The sequence below is a fragment of the Notolepis coatsorum genome (genome assembly GCF_963971535.1).
Source record: "Notolepis coatsorum genome assembly, chromosome: 1".
Classification (NCBI taxonomy): Eukaryota; Metazoa; Chordata; class Actinopteri; order Aulopiformes; family Paralepididae; genus Notolepis; species Notolepis coatsorum.
This window is the reverse complement of record NC_140165.1, coordinates 101,791,185-101,806,309: the sequence shown is the minus strand read 5'-3', so window position 1 is coordinate 101,806,309 and position 15,125 is coordinate 101,791,185. Positions and strand designations below refer to the sequence as shown.

Below are 15,125 nucleotides of genomic sequence, written 5' to 3'. Positions count from 1 at the left end.
TTGGGCCCAAGTGTATTTCCTGTCAGTGGTTCCATTAGCACAAGGTGCAAGAGGAAGTCAACTTGGGTCCATTTAGAATGTTAATACTGTGTAGTTTAAAAAGGCCTATAGACGGGTTTCTTGTTTATAAACATACCGTGTTGAATATATAAAATAATATAAATGAATTAATAATCATTATTGTTACAAAGGGTCAGATTAAACCGAATATATATATTTATTACTTGAGATACCTTGTATAATATTTGTATATCGTCTGATATCCCTTGTATATTCTTTGTATATATACACGGAATATCCCTTTACCTAGGTACAAGCCAGACCATAATATTCATTCTCCTATTGGACAGCGACCCCTAGACGCCAACGGCCATACCCCCAATGGCGAGTTCAAAGCCACCGCCAAGGCTTGTCTCAACATGCCCAGGTTTGCGCAGTAATACGAGACAGAACTGAGGTTGGCACTAGATTATTTACGTATAAATATACGGCGCAGGTGGATACAGCAGTAGTCTTGTCTTATCCTAAAACGTTCGTTCAACGTATCGTTCGTTCCTTACTAGTAAAGCCTTCATCACGAGTCAACGACCAAGTGAAGTGAGCAACCTTGCGTCTAAATAGAGCACTTAGAACCGCGTGCGAATAGGATAGTAAAAGTGTCAAAGCTTAGTGAAATAACGTCAAGTTCGACCTAGTTAAATGTGAAGTACCGTGCACAGGAGAATCTACACCGGTGAATGCAGAGCCTTTTCCGGCTGGATTATTATTGCTTTGGTACCGTGGCTGCTGGAGCAGAGAACCGTCTACCCCGCTGCTGTGTGGGATTTACCCGTGAGGAGCATCACTCGAGCCCGTCTCTAGGAAGAGGCTGGCTGGCTTTCATCCATGCTGTCCCGCATACTTGGATTATAGTTGCTGCTTTTGTCTGCCGATCGAGGGGAGTATATGTACCGCCTCCCGTAGCTGGAGCTTATTGATTCCTCGTTGATCCAGACTTTTGCTCCAGAACATTCCTCTCCCCTGCTGGCTTACAACCGGAGGGAACCCCCTTAGTATCTCCAGCTGACCTACGAGTGTACCTTATATAATTCTTATGCTACAGGTGGTATTAATTATCTCCATCGTAATATGCTCATGGACTTACGCTCTTGACCTATTCATGCACATTCTTCGCCTTACAAGCGCGACTCTAATTCTCAATACTGTAAGATAATATTGATGCTCTTCTAATAAATATTCCAAACAGGACTTTCTTTGTTAAGCCGTGTTATTGTGTGGGTGTTCATCACATATACCTGTGTACTGTATGGCCAGTAGTAAAGTACATAACTCAGTAGTGGTTTAATGATACCATACTTATTCAATACAGTCAGGGAATTGTACCCCTCAGTTACAATTGGTCCTTCGAGCCGGAGGGTAATTAGCGTAATATTAATATAATATTAATATTGACATGGCCAGCGATGAACACTCCACAAACGGTTCTCCTAAGCTACAACGCCCGCCGCGCAGACGGCAGCCACCTCCTTACTTAGAGGACTACGCTGCCAGTCTACTACCTAGCTTTATACAGACGTTAAATGCGGAAAAAGCGGATAGTAAAAGTATGTCAAACCCTACCGACCAGACGACCCTGCCAGTAGAGACCCCAGTGGGTTCTAACGTAACTGACCAAGCTCACGGGGGGGACCAGGAGGGACATGACATGACTTTACCCCCCGACAACGTCAACGGGACAGTCCCCGGAGAGCTCCAGGATAAAGAAGGCGCTCCAGGGACAGAACCCGACCCACTACCAGAAGAGAAGCGCGCCCAGGAGACGGACCTCGAGGCGCGCCCAGAGAACAGATCTCCAACGAGCACTGCCAGAAGCCGATCACCTCCGTCAGTGTCTTCCCCCAGCGAAGCGGACAAGATGCTGGCGCAGGCATTCATCGCCACCCTGGCAGCCTCCACCGAACGCGATCGACTTCAAGCGCAACAACTAAGTGAGCGCGAACATTCTACCATGGAAAGAGAACGCCTCCAGGCTCAACAGACGAGCGAGCGCGAACACGCTGCAATCGAGCGAGAGCGCTTCCAGGCGCAACAAAGGAGTGAAGACGACCGCATAAGACTGGAGACCAGACGCCTTCAGACGGAAGAGAACATTGAAAGAAGCCGCGCCGTTGCGCAGCACGCCGCCGCCAATGCACAGCGCGACGCCGCCAATGCACAGCTCCACGCCACCCATGCCAGCGCCAATGCACAGCGCGACGCCGCCAATGCCCACCGCGAAGCACAGCGCGACGCCGCCCATGCCCAGCGCGAAGCAGAGCGCGACCGGCTGCAGGCGAAGATGGTAGAACAATTGATTGCCATGGCGACACCCCCTCTCTCCGCACGGAGCTCCCAGAGATCATCACGACAAGGGTCTAGGGCACATTCCCCTACCCAACCAAGCGACCCGGGACCCCGCCAACAGGAGGATCCTGTCTGCGTCTCCGAACCCCCTCCCCGACCGGTCCAGACGAGACCCAGCAACCGGGAAGAACCGGCCTACGTCGCCGAGAGACTGACTAGAAGACTCCAGGACCTAGCAGAGGAAGAGGAAGAGGAGGCCCAGTACAGCCCCGACCAGCAGCAACGTACTCTGGACCAGGAGGCCCAGTACAGCCCAGACGTCAGCCCCGAGTCACTGCGCTACAAACCCCCGACTCAACTCACGGGTGAGTTTGACGCACCGTCAGCACCGAGGAACAGCACCTGGGTACCCGGCCCCCGGTACCCACCAAGTACCAACCCACGACAGCACGTACGGGGAGACTCGCCCAGGAGGCCTCTCCCCCAACGCTCACCGATGTGCCAGCCATCCATGGCATCGTACCTTGGCACACCGACGTTCCCGGATTTTACACGCGAGGACAGAGCACAGTACACGGAGCTACGGATGTGCTTAGAGACTATGATGTCCGACGTCCCCGATGAGACGTACAAATATGCTATCCTCCTCAAGCACCTGAAGGTGCCCAGAGCGCATAATATAGCGCTGGCATATTCCAACTCAAGTACCCCATACACTGCGGCTCTAGTAGCCCTCGACCAGCGTTATGGACGCATATGGGACTACGTGATACAGGAAATAAGAGACATCGACCGCCTCCCCCCAGCCAAAGACAATAGAGCATTGGATGACCTCTCTATCAAACCCTGGTAGGGATGCTGGGGTCCCAAAAGGAGAAAGGGATATATGAACTGTATGCTAACTCTAATGTAGAAAGGATATTAGAGAAGCTCCCTCCCGCCCGCCAAGAGCGCTTTCGGCGGCAGAGAGACCACCGTGACCCCAACGGCCCAGAGGCATCCCTCCTAGACTTATCTGATTTCCTCGCCAGGGAGGTCAGCAGCCTACGACTGGACACGTTCGTGTGGAGTGGACCAAGCCCAAGAGATGGACCTCGGGGATCAAATGATAACCGCCGGTCGGTGACCGTTATGCACCAAGCCGAATCAGTACCGCAGCACAAGAACCACAACACCCCCTCGACGAAAGAGGAGTGGAAGATTGAATGCCAGTACTGTGAAGGGGAACATCGGCTGTATCAATGTGACAATTTCAAGAAGCTGACCATGGACGAGGTGAGTCAGTGGATCAAAGACCACCGCCGCTGCTTCCGCTGCGCGCGCAGCCATATGGCAGCTGAGTGCCGTTTGAAGAAGAAGTGCAGCAGGTGCGGCGGCGCCCACTTGGAGGTCCTGCATGACATCAACAGGCGTCCGCCAGGACAACAAAGTGGGCCCGTCACGGTAATGTACCAGGCCGAGGCGGTGGCACCAGTACCGAAGATCCACCAGACCGCCCCCTGGTGTCCCGACTGCTACAGCAGACACTGGGAGTCACGGTGCTACTCGGACGACCGCGAGTCGGCACCACCCCAGAAGATCCAAGGCAACCCACCAACAGGAGTGCTCCATATAGACCAGCTTAGCGGGACCCCCCGAGTGCTCATCAAAGTGGTCAGAGTGCTCCTGAGCTACGAGGACAAGGTCCTGGACACTTACGCCGTCCTAGACGATGGGTCTGAAAAGACTCTCCTCCTCGCTTCCGCCGCAGCCCAGCTGGGTCTGCGGGGTGCCAAAGGAACAATGACCATACGAACCATCAGAAGAGACCAGAAGACCATAAAGGGTAAAAATTTCTCCTTCAAGATAGCAGCGGTGGACCAGCCAGAGAAGCAGTATAGTATTACCAACGTCTTCACCAGCCACGACATAGGCCTATCACAGTACACCTACCCCATCCCACAGCTGATGGCGAAGTATGTGCACCTACGTCAACTACCTATACCGCTTATCGACGGCGCCACACCGACCCTGCTCATCGGCTCCGACCACGCGGACCTCATTCTCCCAATTGAGGCGGCCCACATCGGACCCAAAGGATGCCCAGTCGCGGTTCAGACCCGACTGGGGTGGACGCTCCAGGGCCCCCTCTACGGACTTGACAGTCAACCCACGTCTACACGCTGCCTACACACAAAGGTGAGCGACACCGGCCACTCTCCCGTACAGCCCGTTGAGAGGATATTGACATTAGGCGAGAGGCCTGTGAGAGAACCGTGGGCACAAGAGGGAGTTCCGAACTCCACCCCCCTCAGCTGCGCTCCAGACGTAGCTGACCTCGAACCCAGCACCCCAAGCGACTCCTTGATGGGGCGGCCGGAACCGGCCCCTCCTCAGACGGGGTACAGACCAAACAAGAAAAACAGACGGAGGAGGTGGAGGCACAGCCAAGCACAGATCAAAGCAGTCTCAGGCCCGCTTCCTCCTAACCCCCCCTCCATCCCTTCCAGCCCGTCAGAAGCGGGTCAAGGACGGGGACAACTTAAAAGTGGACACAGTCGTCGTGATCATAGACCAGTCACTACCCCGAGCTGCGTGGCCGGCCGGCCGCGTAAGCAAAGTGATCACTGGTGCCGACGGAAAGGTCAGAGTGGCAGAAGTGCTCGTCCAGGGACGGACATACGCCCGACCCGTGGCGAGGCTGATAGAGTTGCCAAGGCTCCCCGACTCCCTTGCTGACGATCATGACCCACTGACTTTGTGAATTGCCCTACTCCTCACAACGGACATTGGGTAGTGGACAAGGCGGTTAATCTGTCTCTGCTTATCTAATTAGGTGCGGACTAATTAGGAGGCGGCTGTTACAAAGGGTCAGATTAAACCGAATATATATATTTATTACTTGAGATACCTTGTATAATATTTGTATATCGTCTGATATCCCTTGTATATTCTTTGTATATATACACGGAATATCCCTTTACCTAGGTACAAGCCAGACCATAATATTCGTTCTCCTATTGGACAGCGACCCCTAGACGCCAACGGCCATACCCCCAATGGCGAGTTCAAAGCCACCGCCAAGGCTTGTCTCAACATGCCCAGGTTTGCGCAGTAATACGAGACAGAACTGAGGTTGGCACTAGATTATTCACCTTACGTATAAATACGGCGCAGGTGGATACAGCAGTAGTCTTGTCTTATCCTAAAACGTTCGTTCAACGTATCGTTCGTTCCTTACTAGTAAAGCCTTCATCACGAGTCAACGACCAAGTGAAGTGAGCAACCTTGCGTCTAAATAGAGCACTTAGAACCGCGTGCGAATAGGATAGTAAAAGTGTCAAAGCTTAGTGAAATAACGTCAAGTTCGACCTAGTTAAATGTGAAGTACCGTGCACAGGAGAATCTACACCGGTGAATGCAGAGCCTTTTCCGGCTGGATTATTATTGCTTTGGTACCGTGGCTGCTGGAGCAGAGAACCGTCTACCCCGCTGCTGTGTGGGATTTACCCGTGAGGAGCATCACTCGAGCCCGTCTCTAGGAAGAGGCTGGCTGGCTTTCATCCATGCTGTCCCGCATACTTGGATTATAGTTGCTGTTTTTGTCTGCTGATCGAGGGGAGTATATGTACCGCCTCCCGTAGCTGGAGCTTATTGATTCCTCGTTGATCCAGACTTTTGCTCCCGAACATTCCTCTCCCCTGCTGGCTTACAACCGGAGGGAACCCCCTTAGTATCTCCAGCTGACCTACGAGTGTACCTTATATAATTCTTATGCTACAGGTGGTATTAATTATCTCCATCGTAATATGCTCATGGACTTACGCTCTTGACCTATTCATGCACATTCTTCGCCTTACAAGCGCGACTCTAATTCTCAATACTGTAAGATAATATTGATGCTCTTCTAATAAATATTCCAAACAGGACTTTCTTTGTTAAGCCGTGTTATTGTGTGGGTGTTCATCACATATACCTGTGTACTGTATGGCCAGTAGTAAAGTACATAACTCAGTAGTGGTTTAATGATACCATACTTATTCAATACAGTCAGGGAATTGTACCCCTCAGTTACAATTATTATAAAAGAATAATGGAGCTCTATGGAGAAACCATGTCACTCCTCTGCCTAAAAGAATAATGGAGCTCTATGGAGAAACCATGACTAAAAGCTTTTCAAACGAAAACGGCTGCATGTCATTTTGCCAAATCAGCATGGCTGTGAGTCTTTCACCTTTTACACCTTTTTTGGGCGGACCATATGACAGATTCTGTATGATTTGTACACATCTTGTATACATCTTTGTGAGTGAAACTCCTGTCTCACCTGTTGGCCTTGTTCTTCTCTCTCTGAGAGAGCCACTTGTGGTAGTAGGAGGTCTTGATCCTGTAGCAGTAGAAGGCCGTCAACACGGAGGGCAGCAGCACCAGGAAGGCGAAGAGGAGGCCCACCACCAACCCCACCTGGCCTGGAGCAGAGGGATACAGAGAGGTTATTAGAGGAGGCCCACCACCAACCCCACCTGGCCTGGAGCAGAGGGATACAGAGAGGTTATTAGAGGAGGCCCACCACCAACCCCACCTGGCCTGGAGCAGAGGGATACAGAGAGGTTATTAGAGGAGGCCCACCACCAACCCCACCTGGCCTGGAGCAGAGGGATACAGAGAGGTTATTAGAGGAGGCCCACCACCAACCCCACCTGGCCTGGAGCAGAGGGATACAGAGAGGTTATTAGAGGAGGCCCACCACCAACCCCACCTGGCCTGGAGCAGAGGGATACAGAGAGGTTATTAGAGGAGGCCCACCACCAACCCCACCTGGCCTGGAGCAGAGGGATACAGAGAGGTTATTAGAGGAGGCCCACCACCAACCCCACCTGGCCTGGAGCAGAGGGATACAGAGAGGTTATTAGAGGAGGCCCACCACCAACCCCACCTGGCCTGGAGCAGAGGGATACAGAGAGGTTATTAGAGGAGGCCCACCACCAACCCCACCTGGCCTGGAGCAGAGGGATACAGAGAGGTTATTAGAGGAGGCCCACCACCAACCCCACCTGGCCTGGAGCAGAGGGATACAGAGAGGTTATTAGAGGAGGCCCACCACCAACCCCACCTGGCCTGGAGCAGAGGGATACAGAGAGGTTATTAGAGGAGGCCCACCACCAACCCCACCTGGCCTGGAACAGAGGGATACAGAGAGTTTTTTTCTTTTTTTTTTTAACCAGGAATGTCACATTGAGATGAAAACTCTCCTTTTCAAGTGAGACCTGGCCAAGCTGCAGCAAAGGTTCAAAAGTTGCACATAAATACGAAAAACAACAAGAAATTACACAAAGACACATAAATAACTAATATCAGAGCCAGAGGCAACCTAGCAGGGCAGGCAGCAACAATAGACTATTAACACATAGGTGGCCAGCAGGAGGTGCGCGATTTATCGCTTGGTTGCCACCACTCTAATCAATGAGAGGGCGAGCACATTTGCGAACGCATAAACTATATCTTAAATTATGTGTCTAATACGCCCCTCACTTATCAATGACTTGCTTGCAGTCAACATGTACAAAACGGATTGTTTTTTCATCAGTACATTTCCGTTTTATACCGTTTTGAATACGAGTATAGTTTTGAAGATTTTTAGTGATTCCAGAAAAATCTGCGAAAATAGCTCTTTAGTGGAATACACAAAACACGTTGTCATTTTTCGGCCTATTTATGAATCGTTTTCAAATAAACGCTAGATTATCGATAGTATATGTGTACTTATGCACGCTAGAGAAGCGGGCTGAAAAATCGATTATCCATGACCTGGTCAGCGCTAACGTCATACACGCACACACATACACATACACGTTGTGAAATCTGTGAAAAAACATCTGATTACCCCAAAACTGGTAAAATAGATTCCTTACCTCAGATCAGATGTTCTGCAAAAAGATTATTCCAATTCCTGATCGCCATTCCAAATATCGATCACGTTTATTGATCCAATGTTATACCTCGAAACACATAATCGACGCTGCTCCCAGTTCCCTCAGTGGATGCAATAGTCTCAGGTTACATGGCTCAGAAGTCAAATGTGGAGCCCGGAGTTTTTTTTTCTCATGAATTTTCATTGACTCCATTCCAATGGGTGCAATACCATCCGGGAGACGATAGGGGGCGGTATTTGCCCTTTTCGAGCTCAGAGCCAGTCCCAATGATAACGTGAGGCTGGATGGATGAAAAATGAATGGATATCGCTAATAAAAGAAATAACGATTAAATAACGAGATTTCTCGTCATTGGCACTCAATGCATGGCGCAGGCCTGTACAGTGCGACATATATATCGCACGTGCTACAGCAACAGCGGTCTGTGCGATGGATGGATTTACTTCAGTAGCACTGGTGCGATAGGGATTCGGTTCATATAGATACTCTTATTTTGAAAATCCTGTAGCGGGTCTCATTTCTGCCCACGCGCAGCTCCAGCTAGGCTCCGAAAGCTAGCAACGTTCAGGTGCATATGATAATCTTATTTTGAAAAAACTCTTGTGACAACTCGACGAGTCATATCCGCCCTATCCGTGCGCCTTCTGCAAGCAGAGCAGCGCGTTGGTCGGTTCACTCGGTTGGTGCGCACTGAACTGCTGCGTTAACACAGCAGTGCGCCTACACGTCCCGAAATAAGTCCGTGGTGGGTTTTTTTTCTCGCAACGGGTCAAATGCATCTACATGCTTTGCACCGTCGCCATTCCTTTATGCGCACATCGCCCGAAATTAACGTTTATGTACCATTACAATCACTACAACGTTAGCAAGCTAACAAGCTAATCCTGATCACAGGCAGAGCCAGCAGACACAGTGTGGACTGGGGAAAGGGAAATGGGGGGGCACTCTCTCCCCTTCCCTGTGTGTGTGTGCGTGCGTGCGTTTGGAAAGATGATGAAGTCACTAGTCAGGACAGGAGTATATTATAGTAAACTGAGGATGGACAGATAATGTTGATATTCAAATAAACAAGTTTCGAGAGGAGTGGAAGTTTGAAGACAGACTAGACTACAATATGATGCGGGGGTGGTGAGTTGAAACAGTGTGTGTGAATGAATGAATGAAAACTTTATTTAACAGATTGCAGAATGGGTACAGTACAGTACGGCTCAATACACACAATTGTTAAGGGGATGCAGACCTGAGAAAGACGTTTGTCTTGTTTACATCAGGGTCCCCCATTGTGTGTGTGTGTGTGTCCCAACCGACCCCACTTCTATGTTTCAATAAATTATTTGCATTTAAAACTATTAACGCTGACTCATTCCTTCAGTCCACTCAAAATTATGCTAATATTCCTTATGTTGTTTATGATATTAATTGAAAATAGCATATGAGAGTATCATAGTAATAATAACACATGGCGATATACTAAATGACAGCCAAACATGGCACTGCAACTAAATAACACAAATACAATAGGCACATTTGTGACTGTTACAAATATAACACGTTTTATACTTGTGCTACAAGATTTTGGCCTGTGCTACAAAACTATAAACCTCTGTAGCACCAGTGCTATGTGCAAAAAAAGTTAACGTACAGCCCTGTGGCGGCCAACAACGAGATTTCTCGTTGTTGGCACCCAATGTGTTAAGGCAAATCAAAACAACGAGAGACCATTGATTCAACCTCTAGTCCCTTCATGAGGCATTTAAAAGCATCCAGTGATACATAGCCAGAGAGTTTCAGGTCATTCTGTAACATGTTCCAAGCCGAGGGAGCAGAACAACTAAATGCTCCCTTTTACATTTCAGTACGAACATTGGGAACAGACAATAGGAGCAGACTTTGAGAACGTAAAAGATAACTCTTTCTGGACCATATAAGTACACAAGTAAGAGGGAAGGTTAGGAGGGCATGGATCAGTGTCGGGCAGTAACTGTAATTGTATTACTTTCCCAGTAACGAGTAAAGTGAGGCATTACAATTTCCAAAATAGTCATTATATTAGTTACTAACCAAAGTAACGCTACGTTACATCGTTGCCAGAATGCAATGTGTTTTTTGTCCTCCTATAACGTTAGATTACATTTATACACGGTCCCTGACAGGGATACTGCCTGTGTGTGTGTGTGTGTGTGTGTGTGTGTGTGTGTGTGTGTGTGTGTGTGTGTGTGTGTGTGTGTGTGTGTGTGTGTGTGTGTGTGTGTGTGTGTGTGTGTGTGTGCATGCGAGTGTGGGTTTGTGTGATAAAGAGAAGGGTCGATATTAAAAGATCCAATGGAGCTTTTGACCACTAGTTGCTGAAAGGGGCCCCCCGAAAAATTTGTCAACATGCCCCTGTGCTTTAATCTCATTGGTCGATACAATCTTCCTTGAAATCTAACAGGCTAACTGCCTGTCAATCAAGGGAGGTCAGACTCGTTACAACTTTGCCAAAAGCAAAAGTGACTGAAAATGTACTTTGCAGAGGTTGTATGAGGTAGGATATGTATTCAGCTTGTAGACTACAGAACAACAGAAATGGATACCTTTAAAGGTCAAGGTAACATTTATTTATATAGCACATTTAAAACCAACCGACGTTGCACCAAAGTGCTTTACAATATAAAAACAGAAATATTAAAAAAATACAAAATACAGTATACACAAAGTCACAAGCTACAATACATTAAAAACAATCACGACACGACCAGGGATGTATGGCTTACCAAGCCTCAAAAAGCCAATAAAAACAGGTTAAAGTGTGACTGTGACTGAGTTGCGCCCGCTATGTGCTCTATCTTAAGGACCTATTCACAAAAAATATTGCCCCATACGCCATATGGTTTTGCAGTTGAGTGCAATTTGCTCAATCTGGCAGCTCATGGAGTTTGAACAGACCTGTCCATGGTGCTGAATCTTTGTGCCGAAGTTAGGCACTGTGCTAGTGAAACTATTGACAGACTTAGGAATATTTTTAGAGTGAGAAATTAAGTTGTATTTAATGTTTAGTTAAGAGAATACAACCCGCATTGTCATATACTCCAGAATAAACTTGTCATTGATTGTTTCCCGTGTCTACTCCTCATGGACCGGACAAAGATTTATCAATTAAAAGTTTATTCTGGAGCATATGAGTGTGTGGGTTATATTCTCTTTATTGTGATTATTACCTAACCCATAGCACTAATGTTTTATGTATCTTGCCACTCTGCGAAGAATGGCTGGTACAACATCCCACATAGCCCTGTTGATGTACGGCTCTGCTGCCATGATCACCGGAGACGCTGGCCATGACTCCCCTTATAAATGCACTTAGTTACCACCATCTCTCTGAAGACGTAAATAACCTCACTTTAACTGAGTGTGGAAATTAGCGCCGATCTTTGTGAATTGTGTTTTTGCAATGAGGCTCATTTATATAGAAAGGGAGACATGTTCCGCCCATATTACCTCATTTAAATACCCGCAAATAGCACGGACGCACAGAGACACAATGATGATGGCAACGCAGTTAGCACGGTATTTCACCCTTTGGGAGTGCTTTGGGGTTTGTCTTGGGGTTATTTGCACAGGCATAGCGTCAGAAAAAGCAGCGCAATCCCTTTGTGAATTCGCCCCTGTGTGTAGATGAGTGTGTGTGTGTGCACATGGGTCTGTGTGTATGTGGAAAAGTGGATCACTTATACAAGTGAGAGTATGTATGTGTGCGCATATGTATGTGTGTGCATGCATGTGGAAAACATACAAATGTGTTGCATGTGTGTCTGATGGTGCGTGTGTGTGTGTATGTGTGTGTGTGTGTGTGTGTCTGATGGTGTGTGTGTGTGTGTGTGTCTGATGGTGCATGTGTGTGTGTGTGTGTGTGTGTGTGTCTGATGGTGCATGTGTGTGTGTGTGTGTGTGTGTGTCTGATGGTGTGTGTGTGTGTGTGTGTGTCTGATGGTGCATGTGTGTGTGTGTGTGTGTGTGTGTGTGTGTGTGTGTGTGTGTGTGTGTGTGTGTGTCTACCACCATCTTCACTCCTTGCAGATTAACCTCCAGTGGCATGAGAGAACCCATGACGACCTTCGTCTGGCAGGAGTTGCAGGGGGCTGCCGGTGGTCCGGTCTGTTGGACTCCGCCTGTGCCTGTCCCCAGGGCAGATTTTTCCTCAGGGTTTACTCCCCTAGCCACTATACCCGCCCCGGGTTTACCCATGTGGCAATGGGGGTCCCTTCCTCCGCCTTTGCAGCCGTTGTGGTGGTTCTCACATCCACCATCTTCCGCCTGCTCCGCCGTTGAGGTGTTTTGGGATCACTCTTAGTCTGGCCTCTACCCTTCGACCTGTTCGGCTCGGGTGGCCCTGCCAGGAGTGCGAGATTCCCACCGACATAGCTCTAGGGGTTATGGAGACACACAAAGTGCCTCACCACAATAGGACTGCACAGCCACACCCTCACCTTAATCCTCACCTATGTGCAAGCTTCTCCCCCCCCCCCCCCCCCCCCCCCTTCAAAAAGTCCTGTGGCGTTGTGGAATGGCGGTAGGTACAGGCCAAGGATGTGGCTGGGAGTGTCTAGCCAAACCATGCACACAGGCGACAATGGAGTGATGGTCGTTGAGACTGCGGGATGGTGCAGCGCATCGCTTCGGCAGCTTCCATTGTGACTGAGCAGCCCCACACTGCTCACCCCTGAGATGGGGAAGGACCTAGAAAAGGTGGTCCAAACATTGTCTACTCTTCTATCTCCGGGCGGTATACCGCAACCGTCGGAGCATCCCCTTTTGCCGTCGAAAAACTTAAATATTAAGAAATAAGCATTTATGTATTGCTTTGTGGAATGTTCGCACACTGCTGGACCTGGCTTAAACACCTGACAGGCCACACCGCAGGACAGCACTCGTGGCCCTGGAACTCGCAAGGTATAACATCAACATTGCAGCTCTCAGCGAGACTAGACTACATGGAGAGGACTCCCTGACAGAGGTTGGTGCAGGATACACCTTCTTCTGGAAGGGGGTCCCTGAAGGCACTCGCCGCATCCATGGAGTAGGCTTCGCTGTGAAGTCCCAACTGCTGCAACGCATTCCAGAGTCCCCCATCGGTGTTAGCGAACGCCTAATGACATGGCGCATCCCCCTTGCAAAGGGACGCTTCGCCACTCTCCTTAGTGCTTATGCACCAACTTTAGATGCTGAGTTCAACATCAAAGAGGATTTCTACCAAGCCCTCGACTCAATATTACAGAAAACTCCAGCTACGGACAAGCTCATATTAATGGGAGACTTCAATGCTAGAGTGAGCATGGAGCACCTGGTATGGGACAGAGTTATTGGCCGACATGGAGTAGGGAAGATAAATGACAACGGGCTTCGGCTCCTCTCCCTATGTGCAGAACACCACCTGGTCATAACCAACACCATCTTCCAGATGAAGAACAGGTTCAAAACCACCTGGCAGCACCCCCGCTCTAAACACTGGCACCTCCTGGACTATGTGATTGTACGCCAAAAGGACCGACAGGACGTCCTTACCACCCGAGTCATGCGTGGAGCTGAGTGCTGGACTGATCACCTCATGGTCAGATCCAAACTCCTCATGAGTATTCAACCCCGTGGACCGAGGGTAGCACATAATAAGAAACTAAATTCTGCAGCACTGAACACCCCCACCTCAAAAAACCACCTCCGACAGCTCCTTGCTGAAAACCTCAATAAGATCCCGGAGGAATCAGCTGACTGGCCAGCTCTGCGCCAGGCTATCCACAGCGCAGCCTCTGAGGCACTTGGCCAGACGAGGAAACGACACCAGGACTGGTTTGATTGTAACTCAGCCAAGATACCTGCTAAAAACCAAGCATGAAGCCCACAAAGCTCTCCTGTCCTGCTCTGGTTCTCCCACCCTGAAAGCTGCCTTTGCTGCAGCAAGAACAGCAACCCAGTGAGCCCTCCGGACTATGGAGGATGCCTGGTGGATACAGAAGGCGAAGGAGATCCAAAGCCTGGCAGACTGCCACAACACCCAGGGCTTTTACGATGCCATCAAAGCACTGCATGGCCCCAGGAAGCGGGCGACTGCTCCAGTTCGATCAGTCGACGGTTCTAAACTCTTTAAGGACCGACATGAGATCCTCACCCGCTGGGCAAACCACTTTGAGTCTCTACTCAATCACACCAACCCCACTGACCCACATATCCTGGATAATCTCCCAGACATGCCACCAGTCATGCACCTGGACACCCCACCACACTTCTCTGAGACCCGTCAAGCCATTGCGGGTCTAAAGAACAATAAAAGCCCTGGACCCGATGGCATCCCAGCAGAGGTTTTCAAACACGGAGGGTACCTCCTCACGCGCCGTCTGCACCTCCTGATCTGCAACATCTGGGAACATGAGACCCTCCCACAGGACTGGAAGGATGCAAACATTGTGGTCATCTACAAGCAGAAAGGGGACAGAGCAGTCTGCGGAAACAGCCGTGGAATCTCTCTCCTCTCCATCGCAGGGAAAGTGCTGGCGAAGATCATGCTGAACAGGCTGGTGGAAAACATCTCTGAAGCTGCGCTTCCGGAAACTCAATGTGGCTTTCGGAAGACCAGATCCACCACCGACATGGTCTTTGTCCTGAGGCAGCTGCTAGAGAAGAGCAGAGAGCATCGCAAGGATCTTTACATAGCCTTCATAGACCTAAGCAAAGCCTTCGACATCAGCCGTGAGCTGCTCTGGAAACACCTCAACAAACTTGGGGTACCACCCAAGTTTCTCTCCATCCTTCAGCAGCTGCATGACGGGATGCAAGCCAGAGTCCAGACGGGTGAACTCCAGTCAGAATCCTTTAAGGTTAATGTTGGGGTGAAGCAGG

The 15,125-nt window shown here is 49.4% G+C and overlaps 1 protein-coding gene across 1 annotated transcript in view; it reads right to left on the bottom strand.

Moving 5' to 3' along the window:
* Positions 1 to 15,125, bottom strand: part of LOC311245014 (disintegrin and metalloproteinase domain-containing protein 19-like) — a gene marked incomplete at its 5' end in the record, with an annotated part of 148,091 nt that overhangs the window by 36,816 nt on the left and 96,150 nt on the right. The window contains one exon of the mRNA XM_084334766.1: positions 6,650 to 6,791. Coding sequence (XP_084190892.1) covers positions 6,650 to 6,791 — 142 coding nt within the window. The remainder of the gene's footprint in view (positions 1 to 6,649; positions 6,792 to 15,125) is intronic.